At 35.1% G+C, this 22,120-nt stretch overlaps 1 protein-coding gene and 1 long non-coding RNA gene across 4 annotated transcripts; one reads left to right on the plus strand and one right to left on the minus strand.

Annotated features, from left to right (window-relative positions):
• Positions 1-1,122: 1,122 nt before the first annotated feature.
• Positions 1,123-9,301, plus strand: LOC113734912 (uncharacterized). 3 transcript variants are annotated; one of them, XM_027261680.2, is made up of 5 exons: positions 1,123-1,318; positions 1,424-1,990; positions 3,330-3,875; positions 6,087-6,505; positions 8,950-9,301. In XM_027261680.2, exons 2-5 carry the CDS (start codon positions 1,426-1,428, stop codon positions 9,124-9,126), a joined length of 1,707 nt encoding a protein of 568 aa, XP_027117481.2. In that variant the 5' UTR covers positions 1,123-1,318; positions 1,424-1,425; the 3' UTR covers positions 9,127-9,301. The 3 variants fall into 3 exon arrangements, with proteins under 3 accessions (XP_027117481.2, XP_027117483.2, XP_027117482.2); XM_027261682.2 differs by having other exon boundaries at positions 6,117-6,505; XM_027261681.2 differs by having other exon boundaries at positions 1,124-1,318; positions 6,090-6,505.
• Positions 9,302-10,914: 1,613 nt separating this feature from the next.
• LOC113733752 (uncharacterized) lies at positions 10,915-18,308 on the minus strand. The gene is made up of 2 exons (XR_003459135.2): positions 17,631-18,308; positions 10,915-11,777 (listed from the first exon to the last, which is right to left on the minus strand). It is a non-coding gene; the product is annotated as an uncharacterized lncRNA (long non-coding RNA).
• Positions 18,309-22,120: the final 3,812 nt, after the last annotated feature.

Here is a 22,120-nt window from a genome sequence, read left to right on the forward strand (position 1 = left end):
TTGAATTGTATCAAGTATTTAGCTTGAATACTTGTGACGTTTAAGGAAAGTTGATCGCATCATCTTGTTCTTTCAACCCAAGAACCAAGAACCAATTCACTAGGTTTCTAGAGACAGGTTCTCTTTAGATTTAATCAGGTAGTTATTATTTCATAACCTAATGAAGATAGATCCTTCCGCTGGCTGATCGATTTGGTTCTTCAAGACAGGTTCTTCTGGGTCGAATTGACATAAAAAGGGAACTAGTCATCAACTTTCATACCAACTCTATCCTAACCTCAACAAATTTACAAAATTATACTAAAAATGAAAACACATACGACGTAAAGCATCAAGTGTAGTTTCAACCCAAGAGTTTATAGGAGAGAAACACAATATTCATCATCTAGACCAAACAAGCATACTTATATATTGACTCTATTCTCCATTGCATATTATACATTATCCATGACATGTTATGAATACAATAGATGCTTGATTTTGTCATACTTTGTTGTATGTCAATCTTATATAAGTTAGCCTATTTCATATATAGGAGCAGTATCTCTTATGATCGAGATACATTCATTTGATAACACAACAACTAAGATGATCACTTGTGGATTAAGCTGACAACAAATGATTACTTACCTATAGAAATTGGAATACGGAAGTTCTCAGATTTGGTCTTAGATTTTGCCTTCTTTCTTCTTCTATTTCCGTGGATGCTAAAGATGGAGTAAGCTAACCAAAATCAGCAGAACTTATTCTCTAATAGAGCCTTCCCTCCATTTTTCTTACTTTTCCCTCCAACTTTTCTATGCAAATGATATAAGACCCCTGTCCTATCAACATTCTCAATCAGCAAATGGGGCCATCTTAGAGCATGAATTGGTGCAATTTTTGTTAATTCAAGCATATTACCTTAATCAGATAATAAGCTAAAGTTAATCTCATTTTATTAGTTACTTAGAGGTTTGTTAACCTAATCTTGTTTAGTCCTTAAATTTCGTTTCTTAAGTACCTTATTGTCTTAGGGCATACAAAAAAAGTCACCCCTTCTTATATCCGCAATGGGCCTCAAAACACTGACAGGGAAGATAAGTATAATTTTAAAAACCTTAAGAGATGTTATTGCAAGTGTTAGAAACCTTAGGGAAGATTTCTGAAATTCTCCGTCATTTATTCATGGCACATGTAAAAATGTAATGGTACTGTTTGTAGTATTTCCTCTATCCCAAAATTTCCCCAAACTTTTTCACCCCCAGAAACCTACAATAGTGCTACAGGTGTATAGGTCGGAGGAATCCCATCAGCTGTGCGACGCATCTGGTCACCGGTAAATTTTTGCAGGAAAAGTTCTAATATTCTACTTATTTACTCTGTAATTTCCTGAAAATTCATACGTATGTTTGGGGCATTTGGTTTTTGATTATTTCCACAGGAATGATAGATTCCAGAAAGAGACGTAGAAAATCTGAAGACAGTAATGCCGTTAGGGTTGATAGTGCTGAGGAAGAAGAAGAAGTAAAAGTTGTATGCTTCGGTTGTTGTGGAGAAGAAGCGATTAATTACAAGCGTAAATCGTACATTGAAGCATTAGAAAATTTATTATCTGAAAAAGTTTTGAACTGTGAAGAAGAAGCCTATAAATTATATTGCGATTATGCTTTTGCTATGGGATTTAGTGTTAGGAAAGGGAAACAGTATTACTTCGAGGGTACTAAAAGGGTTAGGGCAAAAATGTATTGTTGTTCGAAAGAGGGGTTGGCTATTAGTGAGAGGGAGGGTGGAAATGGTGGTAGTAATAGTTGTAATAATAATAAATTGGAGACTAGGACTGGTTGTAAGGCTATGATTTATTTTGTCTGTAACAAGGGGGAGTGGAAAGTAGGAAAGTTTGTCAAGGAGCATAATCATGAGATGGCCGAGGTTTGTGAGAGGCCGCTTTTGAGATCGGCTCGAGCAGCTTTAACTTCGAATTATGGTGGAATGCAGCCCAAGTTGTCGGGTGCGCATTTATTATGCTTAACTTGTTTCAGATTGTTGTTTTTGAATTTGGCGTTATTTGCTTCCTTTTGTTTTGATTGGTAGTTTGTATGAGGTGCTTAAATTTTGTCACCTCTAAAAATTTGAAGCACCATGAAGCTGTAAAATGAATGTTGTATCTTGTTAGGGTCCAAGTGAATGAAATTGAGAGATCTGATGCAAAGACATACGGCAGAGTACAGTTTTGTTATGGGAAGTCATCTTTTTTGGCGCTATAAGTTCAAATTTTTCAGCATCTGTATCTAAGTTATGAAATATTATGAATCTATGGCGAGGATGATTCTGATAATGCTTCATGACAAGAAACTATATCTAAAGATGGGTGCTAGTTCCAAACACTGGCAGATTATCTGAACAAGCACTGCATTTGGCAGCCTAGGAGTTTGCAGGTTTCCTTAAATTCTATGCATTGAAGGAACTTAAAAATGTAATAGAAAATTGTACAGGATATTCTCTGATTCAAGGGGTTATGGTTCCTGTAACTTGCTGGCATGTAGAAGAAACTCTGTTGTTTGGGTCACATTTGAGGTTTCTGAGTTTCACCTATGAAGATGGTTCTGTGAGATAGTCTAGCGTTCCCTTTGCTTCCATCTTCCTAAAGAAAAAGGAGTGATTTACTTTTAACGTCACCTTCATCATACAAGTTTTGACTGCTAGTTATTTGGTTTAGTTGACCTCTGCATAATATCCACCTGGTTTATTCGTGATTGTGTAGTGAATAATTTAATGATTTGTTTTCATAATATTGGTCTACAGTGTACATATACATCTTTTGATACTGTTACTTGATGGCAACTGTTCTTTCGGGTAATATGCAATGAAAATCTTCATGGTGATATTAATAAAGTTGGAGAGACTCTCTGAATTTGGTGCAAGAGATGCTTTCTACATGAATCTGTTATTTGTTTATGAACAAAGTTAGAACTTTGTGTTTTAGTTCTGTAGAACTATTGAATTAGAAACAAGAATACATAAAGAATTGAAGTTGTAGGTCCATTCTTATTTGACTGGAAGAAGAAGAAAAAGAATATCAAATGGAGGATAGAGTTCCTTTAGTTTTACAGTTATTTAGTCTGTTAAATTATGGAAAATCACGAACAGAAAATCACAAACTACCGTACTATTTCTTTGATATTTTACATGAACTACGTTAAAATTGCAAGTAGTGAGGGATTTCATTGCTTGGCTGTATCAATTTAGTTTTATGAAATCCTTGAATCTTGATTATGGGAAACGGTATATGATTTTGTTCTGGCGTCCTTTAACTGATTATCAGGCATTTAATTGTAAAAACTTGGCAGATATGTCAAGCCCTTGTTGTGAAGTCGAAAAGCCTGAAGATGTCATCGATCTTGACAGCGATGAAGAGGATGTAATGTGTCTGCGCTGTAATGGTGCAGAAGGAGAAGCTGAAGCGTGCGAGTGTTCATCTAATACTGGTGTTGACGATCTAGAAAAGATATTGGTGGAACAAGTAGTTCAAAATGAAGAAGAGGCCTACAAGGTGTACTGTGACTATGCACATGTAATGGGTTTCAGTGTTAGGAAAGGAAAGCAGTATTACTTTCCTGGGACCAAAAGAATAAGATCAAAATCATACTACTGTTCCAAGGAAGGGTGTGTGAATGAAGATATAAGTGTAGCAACCCACAACAAATTGGATGCTCGAACAGGATGTAAAGCCATGATTTGTTTCACATGTGATGAGGGTGGCCAGTGGAAGGTTACGAAATTTGTGAAGGAGCATAACCATAAAATGGCTGAGCCCTATGAGAGGCATTTGTTGAGATCTGCACGGTCAGTTTCAGATGCAAAAGGCAGCACTGCTTCACAGTCGATGAAGCTTGGTAAATATCTGCTTTGGCATTTCCATATTTTTTTAAAAATATCTTCACTATAATTGCAGTCCACCTCTCTACTTCTCACTTTTCTTTGGTGGTCAGATATGAGAATATTCCTTGTAGATACTGAAATTACCTGACATTCATAAGTTGGTGCTACTTTACCCTGATTAAAGCTTATTTCAGCATTTTGATTCGAAACTATCCCTTATTTCATCAACTTTTAATTGTCTATTTGATGTGAAAAATTAAGCTAGTCATGTGTTCATTCTGGAAGCTGGTATGCATAGTCTTAGTATCAACAAAGATTCTATTTTCTGAAAACATTTGTTTTTATTTTATCGCTTTTTCCCCTCAGAACTAGATGAACAATGTTCTATCTGGCATTTATATACTTTTAAGGCAATGTATGCATGTCTTTGTGAAGTTTGGTGAAGTAGATATGCGTGGCTTATTAAGAAAGTTACAGGTAGCCCAACGGCAAAACCATGAGAAATCATCGCCACATTTGGCATCTATTACGAACTGGTGAACAATATTGATATCTGTTCATTGTATGATGAGAATTATCTCTTCCAAAATTTTATTGCACATTCATTGTGATGACAATGGGATTTTATTTCTATGCTAAAGACACTAGCTCTCTTTTGATACAAAAGTTCTTTTTCCGTAACCAACCCTTCTCTAGATCCAAAAATTTTTGCAAGAAACTGTGACATTTGAGAATCTTGTAAAAAGTATTCAACTGCAAGTAAAATTATTAGGAATAGAATGAAAGGTCTAAACTGCTTCTGTAAAGCTTAGTGATTAATCTATTCTTGTACCAATAGGCCATTTAACTCATAAAAGTGTTGCTAAAAAAGTATGAAAATAAAGACCCTCTTGAAAGCATTGACTCGGAATGATTCTGTCAGTTCATGCAGTTAAATCGAGTGTTTATAGTCAAGTTTAGGAGCATTAATCTCTACTCTTAGGAGAACCTGGAGGGAAACTGAAAGAAAAAGCAAAGAAGAGGCAGCTTGTTGCTGCTGTTCTCCCACTTCTGATGTTGCCATTCACAACTTATTGAATGGTTTGGTTACATCCCTGGCTGGCATTTGACATTTTTTATGTTTGAGGTTAACCTTTTGACAAACTCTTCTCACAATGGGTTTCCTGTTCAGCTATCTCCTGATTTATTCATCACTATTTCCTATATCAGAATCTTTGAGCATTCACGTGCAACAAAAAGAATATGGGCATACTGTCATAAAATCTGTTTCAGCAAAAGATACTGGAAAAAAAATTCCATTAAAAGATATACAAATTCTAGAATGCCAAAATTCCTTATGTTGCTTCATCTGGGCCACTGGACTGGTGGTAGTACCGTTCTTGCTTATTTTAGGTAGTTAGGGCTGTGGTTCAAGGGTGCTTGAATAAAGGCTGTTAGGGGAGTTTGCATTTGGTTAGGGAGATTGCATTCAGATGTTTGGTGGCAGAGGGAAGGTTTTTCTTGCAGGGAAAGATGGGGAGGTATTATTTAGTGCTTTTTGTCTCATTTCCTTCCCTTTTCTCCTTCTTGGCTCTTTTCATGTGTTTATAGTGATGCACTTACTTCCCTTTGATTTAGTGCTTTAACATGATAGAATGTCTAAATGTACGGAGTTGGAGTTTGATGTGTCATTTGTAGCTCGAAAAGGTTGGTTTGCCAGAAATTTAAGATGTCACTAGATTAATCCGTCTGTCCCAAATTGATAGTCATTTTGCGGGATCCTACTTTTTAACAGTAGTGTCTTGATTGGTGGTGTAGTGCTTCCATAAATGTTTGAAATTCAATGTACCACATGAGGTAATGAATAATCAGGATGGTATTGGAAAAAGGAGTTAAAATGGCAAACATATTGGGCTGTTCCAAACAGGAACATGTATCAATGGGACAGCTGGTATACCATTCTGAAGTAATGATTTCAATTAGGGACTAGATGAGTGCAGAAATAGTGTGCTTGAGAAATGTCTTTTACAAACTTTACCTGCTTGCACAAAAGACGAAGCCCTGAAAGCATGTTTTCCTTTATATATTTTTTTGAAATACTGGATTATATGGATTAGGGAAAAACTCCACAAAAGGAAGATTAATAACTTTCACTGTTTAGAATTAGTTACTTTTCGCTCTCTTGTTCCCCTTGGAAAGATTGTTTGATGGGTCCTAAAGTATGAATTCATTATATTATCTTTTAGCAGGTCTTAACAATGTCACTTGCTCTATAGAATGTTCTGGAAGCGAGTCAATTGGACATGAAAACTCAATTAAAGAACCGCATGAAGGTATGATGTTTGAAACTGAGGATGCTGCAAGGGCATTTTATGGTGAATATGCAAGGGATGTAGGATTTGTCATGGATGTAATGTTGAGCTGTCCATCAGTGATGGAGGGAAGTTCTATTGCCCATCATTCTGGATGTAATGAGGGAGACTTTTGTGCTAATAAGTACAATCCACTTCGACTTGTTGTAAACCAGCATCCAGGCTTAGGAGCAAGGTGTCAGGCTATGATGACTGTAAAGTCTGACAAATCTGGAAATTGGGTGGTCACTAGATTTTTGAGGGATCACAGTCATCCACTTGTAATTTTCCCAAGAGAAGTTAGCTATTGCATGGTGAGTACTTCTTTGAAACTATAGTGAAGCTTATTTTTCCACCTTTTCCTTTCTCACACACTGACTGGTTATTTTTTAAGCATGATGAAATTAATTAAAGGAAAAGGTAAATAATAATAAATATAAAAGGTGCTTGGAGATGAGCAATGTTTCAATGACTAAAAGCATAATACCACGTGAAACTGTCATACAGACTGAAAGTACAGAATAAGTCGTAAAGTCTGTCATTATGCTTATGTATGATGGGAGTGATCCTAAATAGGACTGGGAGAGAGCTGTCAAAGATTTTAGAGATGACATATTTATGGTTTTTTTGCTCTTCAGATCAATTTCTTTGCCAATGGAAATTTTAATGCATAGCATAGCTGACATGTTTGTTATTTATTACCTTTGATCTAGGTAATATGACCTATTCTTATAATTTAGACTGACAATTAAGCTCGTGTCCTTCTAAAAGTTATTTAATTTAAAAGTATATACATATATATATATATATATATATGTAGAATGATTCAGACTCTCTAGCATTTTAGAAATTGCAGATATGATGAACATGTGTATGTGAAGAAATAAAATGGAAGGGCCAGAATGTACTATTAGGATGGATCTATATTTTTCTAGAGTGAAATTATGACAGACTTAAGCTATTTAACCATGTTATGTGTACATAATCTAGTATTTTGGATACCAAAAAAAAGACAAAAAAAAAAAAGGAATACTATTACCACATGGGAATTTTTCACTGTTTATGGATAACATTAGTATTTCAAAAGTCTGTCAGAGGCATATCTTTGCCAAAAGAGTGAAGTAGGGTTGCTCATTCTAACCAAATAAGTGTTTTAGGGAAAATAGAAAAGTTCCTTTAACAGAAACAAAATTAGGTGAGGCACTCACTTTAGAATTTGAAGGTCATGAGCAAATGATCTTATTATAGACTACAGACATTAAAATGCATTTGATGGTGGAGACAATGTCTATTCCTCCCCCCCCCCCTTCTTTTTCCTTTTGGGGGTGAGAGATAAGCAGAGGGCAACAGGTTGAAAGACTGAAAATTCTGAGGGGTTTTACTGGTAATAAACTTGACTGAGGATGCATAAGATATTTAGATGAATATGTTAGCTAAGTTGGGGTTTACATGCATATTTTCAGGTCTTAGATCGTAGATGCATTGAATCACCCTTGTGGGTACCATAGAATTCAATTCAGAGGACCATTTATGTTCATTTGATCTGTGCATAAAGTTGGACATAAGCTGAGGCCCAGCTAAAAACAATTGGGAAGGCAATGTAGTTGAACTTGACCAATCTGGTAATTGAGTTGTAACAAGATTTGTAAAGAATAGGTATCTTTACTCGTAATCTTCTTGTTGGGAGTTTGTAAATGCTATGGTTGGTATTCAATATATTGTCTAATCCATGATATGGAGTACCGTTTCCCAATTTAGTTTCTGCCCTGCTTGTATTCAGTTAAAGTTGGGTACGATAGCACATCCAGGGTCTTTCTGTTTGGTTTTATGTTGTAGTAATGAAACTTTGCATTTTTCTTCACTGTTTCTTATCTATATTTACTTTATTATTTCGTCTTTGCTGCCCATAGATGCAACTTCTGGAACTTCAGAGAATTTAGAAAATAATAGTTATTAAGTCCCTGTTGGACCTTCATGTTTAGCACTTGTATAAGCCTAGGACTTTTTTATGTAGTCGTCAGGGAAGCAAGTTTTAAAGCTTTACAAGATGCAATTAGTTGTTCTCACAAAAGAACGAAAATAAATGGGCAATACTAGGATCTGGAACAAGTATTCAAACATATGCAAGATAGCTAAAACTGTTCAAATGATGACTGCATCAGGATCCAAGTAACATGCTCATGGAAAAATGAACTTCAGTGTAATTTGTTTTCATGCAAGTCATCAGCGAGGGAGAGAAGAAAGAGGACTGTTCCATGAACTCATTTTGACAGAATCAATGGGCAGTGAAAATTAACTGCTATCATAACTTCAATTCACAGAAGACTTGGAATGGTATAGGCATAGATGTTGATTGTGTTGTGAGTTTGAATGGTATTCCCTCTGTGAGAGTATTCAATATTGGTAGAACTGTTGGTTGAACAGAGAACATGCTTGAAGACTTGGAACATGTCCTAAAACTACTGTAAACTGACTGAAAAGGTGTTGAATTACTATCTTACTTGAACCGGACTTTTACACTGAGTATTCATCACTTCATCATCTGTGTGCCAAAAGATCAAAACAATATTTTGTGAAGTACAACTCTGCCCTTTTAGATGATGAACTGCTATTGACATAACTAATCCAGTCCTGTTGGTATTCCCAAATGCATAAATGATTTCGATTATCCTTTTTATTTTCTGTGAACTAGGATGCGAGTATACTGTTTAACAAATTCAACATCTTATCATTTAGTATTTTTCTATTCATTTTGTAGGATGATAAGGACAAGAAGATTCAGGAGCTAACATCCGAGCTTCGAAATAAGAGACGGTTGTGTACCATGTATCAGGAGCAATTGATGTTATTCATGAGGGAGGTTGAAGAACATATTAATCAATTATCAAGAAAAACTGAATTGGTAGTGAAAAATCTAAACAAACTAGACTGCTAAAAAAACATTAACTGCATTATAGATTGCACATGCTTAGATTACTTTTTTTGGAAAGAAAGGGAAAAGAAAATTATTTGTTTGATGCCTGATTAATCTCTCTTTTTTTCTCTATTGCTTTATTGTGTAAATTGCTCTAATATTTTTTCTTTTTATTGCTCAAATCTCATTTTAGGTATCCTTTTTTTTTTATTTGTTTATCTTTTGAGATGTAGAGTCTACAACTGAGCATTGAAGATTGTAGCTATTGTCTGTACATATAATCTTTCCAAACTATTCATAGCATTGATTAGCCAAATCTGCAAAGTTGTTCCCATTCCATGCTGGAACATGTTAACAGATGACTGTTCGTAAGTCTTTCCTGCCTACATCTCTTCGAAACTTTTATTCCTTTCATTCCATCCCAAGTTTTCATGACATTTTGTAGATCCTACCCTGATATTTTGCCCACTACTTTCTCGAGACCTCTGCAGCTAGTACTTACAGGTTTTGAGGACCTGCAGTTGCACCCCTGTAATTGCTACCGAAGATGCCATGGCCTAGATTTGGGCACATAACTTATATGTAACAACAGGTGGCCTAGATCTTGCCACACAGCAAGGTTCCCAGCTTGGCTATTAAGTCTTGTTTGGTGCAATTGTAGACAATCTCAGAAACGGTAGACAAACCATTAAGTCTTGTTTGGTGCACTTTTCTCATGGGATTGGTTGAAATTTTGGCTGAGAAGAATTTCAAATTCGTACAACTCTAATATACTTCATATATTGGTGCTAATTAAAGCCTATGTGATTGACAGTTTCCACTGCACTATGTGATGTAAACTTTCAAAAAGCAAATGTATATTATCACATAACTTCCATGTATGATAGGTACTCGTGAACAAGGTTAGCAATGAGTCATGTCATGTTATACAGAGCTTATGGTAGGTACTAAAGTGCTGGCAACGAGTCATGTGATCATATTTGTGTTAGAAAACCTCAATCGGGACGTAGTCCATTATCTTGTCACGCCTTCATCGTGGATGTGTAGAATTAAATGCAAAGTAAAGTTTGTGTGCTGCGTAAGTTTGCGAAGTAAGAACAATTGGCTAGAGAGATGAAAGTATGAATCTAGAGAGTTTGGATGACTCATTGGAAAAAAGAGCTGTACCAATTGAGTAGTAGCACTAGAATACGTAGCGGTCGTCATGTCATTATTTTGCTTTGAGAATAAATAGTTTTTTTTCGTGAATTACTCGTGCCTTCTGCGATATTGAATTATTAAGAAATACTTTTTTTTTAGTTATTGAACTAGCATGTCAACACACAAGTTTGACCCGGTTGAATCTATTTACATTCGTATCATTAATAGTTTAGTCCCAACAATGATCCAACTGAATTGAGATCAAGCTAATACTCGTTAATTTGGAATCATGTTTGAGTCATAGTGTCGTAGCAAAAATTTATCGCACCTACTATGCAGTTGCACGTCTTACCATCTATTTTGAATTATATGCAAAAGGAAGTCAAAAGGATTCAAAAGGAGAATTACTTTTGAAGAAAATTCGAGGGGAGCTAAAGTGGATGCATAAGCAACGTCATACAACCCGTGCCCTATTGCAGACCAACCTGCATACAACGAGCCACAGGATTTAGAATGGAGTATCAAGGTTTGACAACAGAAATTCAATTCGCACAAGGACAGTTTGAGTACGAATTAATTTGGTAGAACACAATCTAGTATGTTTCCAGATTGATAAATCGGTTGGACATTTAGAACAACTCTAACATGCTCAAAGAAAGCTCACAAAGAAGCCAAGAGAATAACACAAGTGTTTATTGCTGGAAATTTCCTCTCCCCCATTACAAGGCAAAGAAACGGCTATTTATAACCAATACTACCACTACTAAACGAATTCAAATGGGATTAGGATTACATCATTTATCCTATCCATCGGATTGGACTTAAATCACCTAACAAATTAATGGTCCAAAGACATTCAAAGCTGGTCGATTTATTCAAGTGGCTAAACGTCTAAGACTTATTAATCAGATCCAACACAACACAAATATGGTCCGACTTTATTTAAGAGACAAACTATGCAAAAGACTAAAGAAAACCACGCGACCAAAAGACTCGTACTGAGTTAGATGCGGGCACACCTAACATGAATAAAGTCTTCTACCCCAAAACCTGACTCATTCGTTTTTGGGACTTGCAAACCATCTTCCATTAAGGATTGTTAGGCGGATCACCATCATTGTCTTCAACTTGAATCACAACTTTGATAGATTGAGACTCGACCCCTTCAATGAACTTGTGAACCCCTTCTTGTTCTTGAACAGCACGAACTAAAGTTTGAAGAGATTCCTTGGACTTTTTTGCTCGAGCTCGCATGACCAGACCAACAAGAACCTTCACCAGATCAAAACTAGAAGCTTGGACAGCTTGCTCCTCACAATCTCCCGTATCATTCCCCTTCTCTTGAGAAGGATTTGTCCTCAAATCACGTTCATAATATGTAAGAAAGGGACTTAAATTAGCAACGTTAAATGTAGCACTAATATTAAACTCACCTGGAAGATCTAATTTGTAAGCATTATCATTGATTCTTCTGGAAAGGTCCATTGCTCCTTGGAGATAGCTTACCATGCCTTTGAATTGGAAACCGTTCTCTGCGTAGGTGAAACCAAACCCAATCACTAGGTTCAGAGATCATCTTATGGCTGTCCTTGTTAGCTTGTTGAACATATTGAGAGGTTTTCTTCTACCTTTTCATGAAAATTGTGAATAAAATCTGCCTTTTCTTACCATCTAAATTAACACGTTCAGTCATAGGCAAATAAATCCATAGGAGTCAAGAGATTAATAGCATACACAAGTTCAAATAGAGAATATTGTTTAGCACTATGTACAGTCCTATTATAAGTAAACTCTGCATGTGGCAAACATTTTTTCTAAATTTTAGGATTCTTTTTAATGATTGCACGCAAAAGAGTTGACTACTTCAGTTTGACCATCTATTTGGGGATGACTAGAGTTGAAAAATACCATTTAGTACCCAAATTTCCGCTACAAGGACTTCTAAAAGTAGCTTAAGAATTTAACATCTAGATTTGACACAATAGTCCTAAGCATACTGTGCAACCTAACTATCTCCTTAAAGAACAAATCAACAATATGCAAAGCATCATCAGTTTTGTGTCATGGTATAAAATGTGTCATTTTTGAAAATCGATCAACAACAGCAAAAATTGAATCATGACCTTGCATAGAACATGGTAAACTAAGCACAAAATAAATCCATAGTAGTCAAGAGATTAATAGCATACACAAGTTCAAATAGAGAATATTGTTTAGCACTATTTGCAGTCCTATTATAAGTAAACTCTACATGTGGCAAACATTTTTTCTAAATTTTAAGATTTTTTTTAATGATTGCACGCAAAAGAGTTGACTACTTCAGTTTGACCATCTATTTGGGGATGACTAGAGTTGAAAAATACCATTTAGTACCCAAATTTCTGCTACAAGGACTTCTAAAAGTAGCTTAAGAATTTAACATCTAGATTTGACACAATAGTCCTAAGCATACTGTGCAACCTAACTATCTCCTTAGAGAACAAATCAACAATATGCAAAGCATCATCAGTTTTGTGTCATGGTATAAAATGTGTCATTTTTGAAAATTGATCAACAACAAAATCAGTCAACAACAACAAAAATTGAATCATGACCTTGCATAGAACATGGTAAACTAAGCACTAAGTTGATGAGAATCATTAAAGATCCAAACTCGTGTCATGATTATCTCTTGTTATCGTTTATTTAATTGAGTTTCCAACAATGTTAGTTATTAATTAGAGTTAGTTTGGAGTCTAAGTTAAGTCGTTAGCTAGAAAGAATAACGGCTAAGTCATGTGACCAAAAATTGAGCCAAATTAGGGTTTTAGAAAAGTAGTTAATTGTTTCGAAATTTGTTTAGGATTTTGAGTCATTTAAGGCTATAAATAGCCAACCTTATGCAACTTTTCAAAGTAAGGTGAATATGAATAAAATTGTGAGAGTTCTTTCTCTTTCTTGTTCCTTGGGAACGTCCATTGATACAAAGTGAGTCATGTCTCCTTTGTTCAAACTTTGGCTTATCAATTCAAGACCACGTTGAATTGTAGGGCTATTCTACCAACAACTCTTGGTTCACTAATTCATTAGGTTGTGGCTCGAGATTAAATTCAAGGTTCACACCTTGGTGGTTAGAGGGGTCGAGGTTTTTCCATTAACTTCGTTCCATAACCTGATCAAGTAGATTATTCTGCTGCTTATGCAATTTGTTTCTTCAACAGTGGGAGTTTGGGGATTCGAGTTCGCATCAGTTGGTATTAGAGTTTCGGCTCTTGATCCAGATTAATATCCTTTTCTTTTCTTATTTTCCTCTTTGTTCTTCTACCAAACCCTAACCAATTAAAAAAAAATCCTGTTCATCATTCTAGGGTTTGAATTTCATGTGATCACATTTGTTATCGCTCGTTCAATTCTTGTTTCTTGTTGAGTTATTGATGCGAACATAGGATCTAATGATTCATCTTCAAGTCTTATGTTTGATTGATGCATTGAAGCTCGTCAAGCTTAACAAATCCGGGGCCTTTCTTGGTTTAGTTTTTTCTTACTTTTCAGTCCTTTATGTTAGTCATTATTCAGGATTGTCATTTCTTTAAATTAATTCCAGCAATGGTTGATTAACTAGAGTTAGCTTGGGGTTAATTGAGCCACTAGTTTGGAAGAATAAACTGCTCAAGGTCATTGTCGCACCCCATTTTTTAATGAAAAAAATAAAGGTGTTTAGAAAAATGAATTTTGATTAATTTTTTATTTGAAAAAATGATTTTTTTTTTGTTTTTAGAAAAATTAATAAAGAAATGGGCTTAAATGGGACTAAAAAGTGCGACGATTTTGACCCAAAAATAGTAGTTTAAAAAGGGTTTTTAATGAAAAATAGGAGTCATTATTTGGTATTGAGTTAAGATGTACCAAGTCACCTAAAATGAATTTTTAAACAAAAAATTAGAGAAAACCCTTTTTAAACGATTCTAAGTCTACGAAAATCAAGAGAAAAAGGGGTCGGAAGTCACATTTGAAGAAAGAGAAGGCAAGGATAAAATCCAAGGCACCCTTTCAACCTAGCCAAGGCTAGTTGCGTGATTTAGTCAAAAATTTTCTTATTTTAACCTAAGAATTTATCACATTTGGATGTCACTATCTGGATGCAAAACCTAAACCTAGGGGGATATCGGAAGGGTCAATATGTCCCTTCGAATTTTAATTGGTGCAAATCACATTAATTGCGATGCCCAAAAGTAACTCTTTGAAGAGGTCACGAATATGCAAAAAATATGAGACTCGGAAAAAGAAAAGAAAATAATAATTATACAGATATACATGACCTAAGGGAATGCATAATAACGGGTGCGGGGGACTAAAATTCGTGACTTTAATTTTCCCTTTAATAGAGGAAATACGAGCGTGTTAAGGTTAGAAAAGTCACACTTGTCCATATCCCATATTCGAGGGGTTGATTCTTCTATCAAATCAAGCAAATGATCTAACCTAGTTTTAATTTTCTTAAATGGAATGCAAGTCTAATGTCATGTTTCACACATAGGGATAAGGAATATATATATAGGGAAAATATGGGATAAGGGATATATACATATAGGAGGGGAGTGCCATGCAGAATGATAAGAAGACCCTAAAAGATAGAAAATATGCATGAAAATATAGTGATTGTCATGGCAACATAATCTAGCGTGTTGATGGTCCCTAAGGGTCTAGCGTTGGACTAACCCATGTCTATAAGTTTTCATTAGTATTGGACTAGTGAGTAATCGAAAAAAAGCGCCACAATTAGTGTTTGACTACTAGTGTGGTGACATCATGCATTCATTACAATCAAATAAATCATGTAAAATATAATAAAGCAAATAAACACATAAATCACATATAGTATATACCACATAAGCATGATATCTAGATGCAAGACTCTAAGAAAGCGAGTAACACGTAAACACATAGGCATGCAAAACACACAAAGCAAATAAAATCCTAATTATTACATTTGGGGCTCTAACTACAATCTAAAGGGGAAGTAATAAAATAAATACCTAACTATTCCATCTTGGCATTTAAATGTCTCTCAAATGACCAAAATTAAATTAAATAAATATACAAAATTAAAATAATAAAGTAAATAAAGAAATAATATGAAATAAAAAAATAAAATAAAAAAACTTCAAAAAAACATGCAATTTCACACTTAAAATCACCTAGGAGCACATAGGATCAAGTAAAATCGCAATAAAGGAGTAGAGTGTACCTCCCTTGAATTGTGACCTAAAGAAATGAAACGTTTCTTATTTACCCTCCAAAATAATAAAAAGGTCAAGACATTACTTTAATTAACAAATAATTGCAAGAAAATGAAAATAAACATGAAATTGAATCAATCAAATCATTCAAATAAAAATAAACAACCCATATTCAACAAATTAAAACAAACAAGGACCCAATTGAAAAAATTGAAGAAGTTTGAGAGGTCAACTTATTATTATTACTAATATTAAGGGTCTAGAATTAAAATAAAGTAAATTTAATGGCTTAAGATGAAGTCTACCAAAACAAAACTAAAATTCACAAAAAATAAATGAAAACCATTTGTTACAATTAAACAACAAAATACCTAAAATTTCACTAAAATCCAAATCAAAACTATAAATCTATTAAAAATTATTAAAACTCCAAATTTCATTCTAAAATTCACTAAAAATCTATCCAAAAATCACATTAAATCATATCAAAGAAAATTAACATGTTAAAGGGATAAAATTGATTAATTTTCTATTTTTTGGGCCATAGTAGAATAAGGAAAAATTTGTGAGGCGGAAATGCAATTTTTGGAAATTTTGGCATGCATCTTACGAAGAAGCTTTCTGCAACTTTTACTTCCGCGAGCTTCTTCCTCATTCTACCAGGTAGATTAAAATGCAAATCTCAAGCAAAACCCCCTAATTTATCAATCTAAAACCGACAAAACTTCAACCCATTCAATTAACATCATTCAAACACGATCATCTATCCCCAGAAGATCCAATCAAAGTAGCTTGACACAAAAATGCAGCAAAGAATCATTTGACCATGAAACAAACAAGATACTAGGAAAAGAACCCACAACTTCTAATGTCCGTACAATGAGTTTTAAAACAAGATCATGTAGTCCATTCGAAACCATGTTGCATTTCTGAGTTCATCAGCAGATTTCCATCAATTCTGGGTTTTCTCATGGAAGTTCACTTAACCCATTAACATTCCTATGTGTTTTGCATCATGAAAAGGAAGGCAGTAGTTAAAATCTTACTTCATGAACTAAACCAAACCAGAAACTTTCCAAAACAAAACTCTGAGCAACATCAGCAAAAGTTCCACGGAGAGACAAGAGAGCTTCGAAAGGCAACAAGCATGTATAACTTGGACCGAAACATTTTCTCATGCAAGCATCGAAAGGAACTTTCTCAATCCAAGAAGCTTTCTTTTCTTCTGTAACCATTCTTATGCAGTTCCTTTATTCAGCTTAGACGCATTCATGCAGAGCAAACCAAGTAAACCTTAACTGATTCGACAACCAAGCCCAAATGCAAGAACTAGGGACAAGGGAGAGAGGGAAGATAAAACTCAACAACATGATATGAACCTTTACTGAAACTTCAACCCAAGTTTCCAAGAAAACAAACCCAAAACAAAAGAATGAACACAAAATGCATGATTCACGCTCCCCTCAGTTTGAAAGCCAATGACTTTTGTCCATAAACTCCCAACAAGTAAAAAATGCAGTCACAGGAATGCAATCTTCCTCGCAGAAGCTTCTTATCATGTGACTTTTCTTCTGGGTTCATTCAAGTAACAAAATCCAAACAAATAGCCATCTTTCAACCCAAAACAACCAGATATGCATTCTATCATTAAGACCCAACCCCGGCTTCTGTGTTCCCAAAGATTTTCCAATCCAGATTATGCACAAAAAAACCCAAAAGAACGGTCATGAACTCCTACAGATTTCTGGGTTTCATGTCAAACAGAGCGAACCAAGATTCAAGCAAGCATCAAGCTTTATTCTAGCAATCAAGACACAGTAATTCAACATCCAAACGTGCGAGAAGAAATCAGAATAGGCACCAGCAAATCTTCTGGTGCAAAACCCATGACATGAAAGACGACAAAAAAAAAGTTTTTTGCATGGTTGATTGAAAACAACTTCAAATCGAGTTTACTCGCAGGTCTTACTCCCTCCTTTTTTGTGATGAAGATAAACAACAAAATCACAATATAAAACCATAGTTCCTGCTCCTTCCCCCCAACAGATTCACAAACAAGACGTACAAGGAGGAAGGAAAAAAGAAACAGGCATCGCGGCAAAGGTTTCAATACTTCTGACGTGAATTCTATAATCTGTGAACAGAAAAAAGAGTGAAAAGCATTACCTTTAGCCTTTTAAAAGGCAAATTGAAGCGTGAGGTGATCAGAGGAACAGGTCTTTGCTCAGCCAACCGTCAAAGTTCCCTTTTTCTTATCCCACCGCTCTCCTGTTTCTTGCTTGGTTTCTTTTCCGCGCCCCTTCAACCCTAGCTTTCTGGTTTTTTCTTTTTTTTTTTCCAACTTTCCCAAAGCTCCTCCCTTTTTTCCTTTTTTCCCCAAGCCCGCAACTTTTTCTTTTCTTCCTTGCTTTCTCTTCTTTTCTGATCACTCCCGAAACTCTCTCAATCTCTCCCTCACACTCTATCTCTCACTCTCCCGTTGCTTTTTTCCTCTGTTTGGTTTTTCTTAGCCCAAAACTCCTTTCCTCCCACTTTTTTCTCTCGTCTCGTTCTCCCTAAAACCCTAGTTTCTTCTCTGTTTTCCAGCCGTCGCTCTCTTTTCTACTTCTGTCCTCTTGCTCTGTTCCTTTTTTTTTGCTCTTGTCTTTCCTTTGCTCTTTTTTTAGCCGAAGCTTTTCTCCCTTGTTTTCTTCTTTTTCCTCTCTTTTTCGTAGCCGAAGATCCTTTTTTAGTTTCCGTAGCTAGTTTTTTTTTTTTTTTTTTTTGTCAAATTTCCTTAGCCCTCCATGTGTCCTAACACCTCACCTTCTAGGTGTTGTACTGTTAAAGAAATAAAGAGATACTTGTTCCTATTGCATATGCCCCACTTGGCCCTATTACATGTGTGCCATATATTATCTTGTATTTTGTGTTTTTCTCTTCCTTTTCTTTTTTTTTTTTCAAAAACCGGTTTATGATAAATGAATGCTAATTTCTAATTACCTTATAAAATGTCATTTCACTTAGCAAAAACTGAGTTTGAAGAAGATAAAATGGATCTTTATTAAGAATTTCCTTTTTCTGAAATTTAGTGTAAAAAAATGTATTTTTTAAAAAGAAAAGCGAATGATGAATGTTAATGTACCAAAATAAAAATAAACACCAATTACTATTTGCAACCTTAAATCAATTAAAATAAAATAAATAAAAATGAAAATAAAAAATAAAAAATAAAAATAAAAGAATAAAGCTAAAATTAAATTAAATAAATAAATAAAGCTAAAAAAATTGAATTAAATAAATAAAAAAAGCTAAAATTGAATTAATTAAATAAATAAAGTTTAAAATTGAAATTTTGGTGTCTACAGCTTGCCCCTCTTTGTTTGAGTTTTGAAGAGACTCTCAAGACAAAGACGTAGACACCAAATACTTACCTATATTTATTCTGCTGCGAGCTGAAATAAGCAAATATAAAAAGGTCAGTGGGATAAAATCCAAACCTGCCGATGTGAGAACCCGTAAAACCCTAATATTTTCCCTAGGGTTTATTTCCCCTTACTTGCATGTTTTCTGTATTTTCTGGCTTAGAAATATTTTCTTAGTGGATTTTATGAGCAATTATAGTTTTAAGATGATTTTCTAGTATTGGAGAATTTTTAGAAAATTAAGAGTAAATAGTGGACGTGGGACCCACTAGTGCGAAAAGTTCGGAAAAATTCGGCCAATAAGGTTAAGTTTCGGATACTGTGTAAAATTTATCGGGTGTTAAGTGATAAGTAGAGTGTGTGAAGTGATTGATGTGAGAGAGAAAAGAAAGATAGGAAGGCATTTAATGAGATGCCATATGTCACTTTCTCATTGGTTATGACTTAAGAAACACTATTCACCTTTTGACAAATTTTTGACTTTTGACCCAATTAGTAAATATCTTCAAAAATTCATTAAAATCCCCTCATTTTCTCTCCACCATAGCCGGCCCTCTCAAGCTCCAAGGAAGACAAAACTCTTCAACATTCAAGCTTCTAACAAGTCCAAATCCACCAAATCAAGTGTTTAACTTAGTTTTTGCTCCATAAAATCTTACCTTTTAGTGATAGTGAGTGCTTTAGTGAAGCTTGTTTGAAGGCTTAAGGTGTCCAACATCCTCCTCTCTCTTGTTTCTTGGTAAGTGATGCTACAACCTCTCCCCTATACCTAATGATGGTTATATTATGCTTAATGGTGGCATGAGTGAAGGAATATATGATTTGTTTCTTGATTTGGCTTGTTTTGGAGAAGTTTTTATTTTATTGGGAATTTTTCTGGTTTAATATGAATGGGATGTTGTGGCCTTGTATGATGAATGATTATGGTTGATAATGACTCTTTGAGGTGTATTGGATAGGAAAATGCAATCAATTTTGGATTTGGTGTGAAAATTGAAAAGTTAGGGTTCATAGAATCCCATTTCTGTCCGGTTTTAGATCACTGAGTTGGAGGCCGAATTAGACTTTTCTCAAAACATGAAAGTTGTAGGTATTGATTTGATTGAGATGCCTGTAAAATTTCAGGTCATTTGGATTAATGTAGAATGAGTTATGACGAAATTACTGTAGCTGTTCTGCTTTGGACAGAATGCGAAAACTGCGATAGTAATTGGCCATTTTGACTGGAATTGGTTTGGATTTTGGAGTTGGTGTCTTCTGATGAAATGTAGCGGAGTGTCTTAGCTAACATATGCCTTTAGAATTTCGGCATTTGGACTTGTATGGACTGAGATATACCGATTACAGTTTTTTGTGTTTTGCGAACCTGTTTTGGGGATTCTGGTATAGTATTTCGTATATTTGACCTAGTTGTGTTAGGAACTGGATTGAGTGGTCTTCTACATTATTGTAGCCCTGTTTCATAGCTTCGAAACGGTGGGTCTTACACCCCCATCCGATAACCGTAGAGAATTTGACGCCATTACCGCATAATGAGTGTAAAACAGTTTTCTATTTGGGGGCCAAGACTAAGGCCATTTTCTAATTTCTGGTTTGCTATTATGCTCATTTATGTATATGAAACCCTATTGGGGTTGTGTTTAGCGTTGCTATATGACTCGTTATCGAGTCTCATTGTATGTGTTATATGTTCTAGGGCTTGAAGGTAGTGCACGACGGCTTGGTGATCGTGGTACATGAAATACCACTTACTTGCTTGGTGAGTATACCACTCACTAAATTGTTACTATGTGGCTTTGTCAAATGTTATGTGATGCCTTGATGGCTTACTCGAATATTGAAATTGATTAAGGTGAGGGTGTATGTGAGGCCCCAGTTCGTACTACGTTGATATATTCATTAATTTGGCGGTAACGTTTGGTTTTGGGAGTATTTCGAAAACCCTAAGTAGGAATTAAGATTTAAACCCTAAGTTCCGGTTAAGATTGAAAACCCGTTTTCCACATTTTCTTTATTAGAAAAGTTTCCCAGATAATTTTTATGAGTAAATATAGTTTTTAGATGATTTTTTTAGTATCGGTTAGATTTTGAGAAAATAAGAACGTATATTGGACGTGGGACCCACTAGTGCGAAAAGTTCGGAAAAATTCGGCCAATTAGGTTAAATTCCGGATACTGTGTAAAATTTATCGGGTGTTAAGAGATAAGTAGAGTGTGTGAAATGATTGATGTGAGAGAGAAAAGAAAGGATAGAAATGCATTTAATGGAGTGACAAGTGTCACATTTCCATTGGTTGAAACCTAAGACAACTATTCACCTTTTTGACCTTTCTTACCCATGAAATAAATATCTCAAAAATTGACCAAAATTCACCATTTCTTCTCCTTCTTGTGGCCGACCAACATCAAGCAAAAGGAAAGGAAAAGCTCTCCAAATTTCATGCTCCAATCTTGCACAAATCAACAAACTAACCGATTAAACTTGAAACCTCTCCATAAAATCCCTTAAGTGAGTGATAGTGAGTTGTGTGGTGAAGTTGGTTGGAAGCTTAAGGTGCTAAGTGGTCTCTCTTCTTTGGTTCTAAGGTAAGTGACTATGGAACCCCTCTCTTCTATCTAAAGATGCTTAATAAATGATTTGTGGTTGTTATAAGTGTGATTTTGTGGACTATTTCTTGATTTTAGTCAAGATTGATGAAGTTTTCTATTTATTTGGGATTTTTGCTGGTTGCATATGATTACTATGATGTGGCTATGTATGATGATTGGAAATGATTGGGAATGAAGCTAGTTGGTGTGGATGGTAGTTAATTGCAGCAAATTTCTGGTTTGGAAGATAAATTAGCAAGTTAGGGTTTCATACCCTTCAATTCTGTCCGGTTTTGTATCTCTGGGTTAGAGGCCGAATTGGCCTTGGCTTAAAACATGAAAGTTGTAGGTATTGATGTTTTTGAGGTGTCTGTAAAATTTCAGGTCATTTGGATTAGTGTAGAGTGAGATATGACGAAATTACTGTAGCTGTTCTGCTTTGATCAGAATGCTAAAACTGCGATAGTAATTGGCCATTTTGACTGGAATTGGTTTGTATTTTGGAGTTGGTGTCTTTTTATGAAATGTAGCTGGATGTCTTAGCTAACTTATGCCTTTGGAATTTCGGCATTTGGACTTGTATGGACTGAGATATACCGATTACAGTTTTCTGTGTTTTGCAAACCTGTTTTGGTGATTCTGGTTTAGTGTTTGGCATTTTTG

This window comes from Coffea arabica, chromosome 3c (assembly GCF_036785885.1).
Source record: "Coffea arabica cultivar ET-39 chromosome 3c, Coffea Arabica ET-39 HiFi, whole genome shotgun sequence".
NCBI lineage: Eukaryota > Viridiplantae > Streptophyta > Magnoliopsida > Gentianales > Rubiaceae > Coffea > Coffea arabica.

What these genes read in the sequence shown, in the direction of transcription:
- LOC113734912 (XM_027261680.2), top strand. Translation starts at nt 1,426, where the DNA reads ATGATAGATTCCAGAAAGAGACGTAGAAAATCTGAAGACAGTAATGCC. An exon ending in AATGCAGCCCAAGTTGTCGG is followed by an intron (nt 1,991 to 3,329) that starts GTGCGCATTTAT and finishes AAAACTTGGCAG; the next exon opens with ATATGTCAAGCCCTTGTTGT. An exon ending in GAGAAGTTAGCTATTGCATG is followed by an intron (nt 6,506 to 8,949) that starts GTGAGTACTTCT and finishes TTCATTTTGTAG; the next exon opens with GATGATAAGGACAAGAAGAT.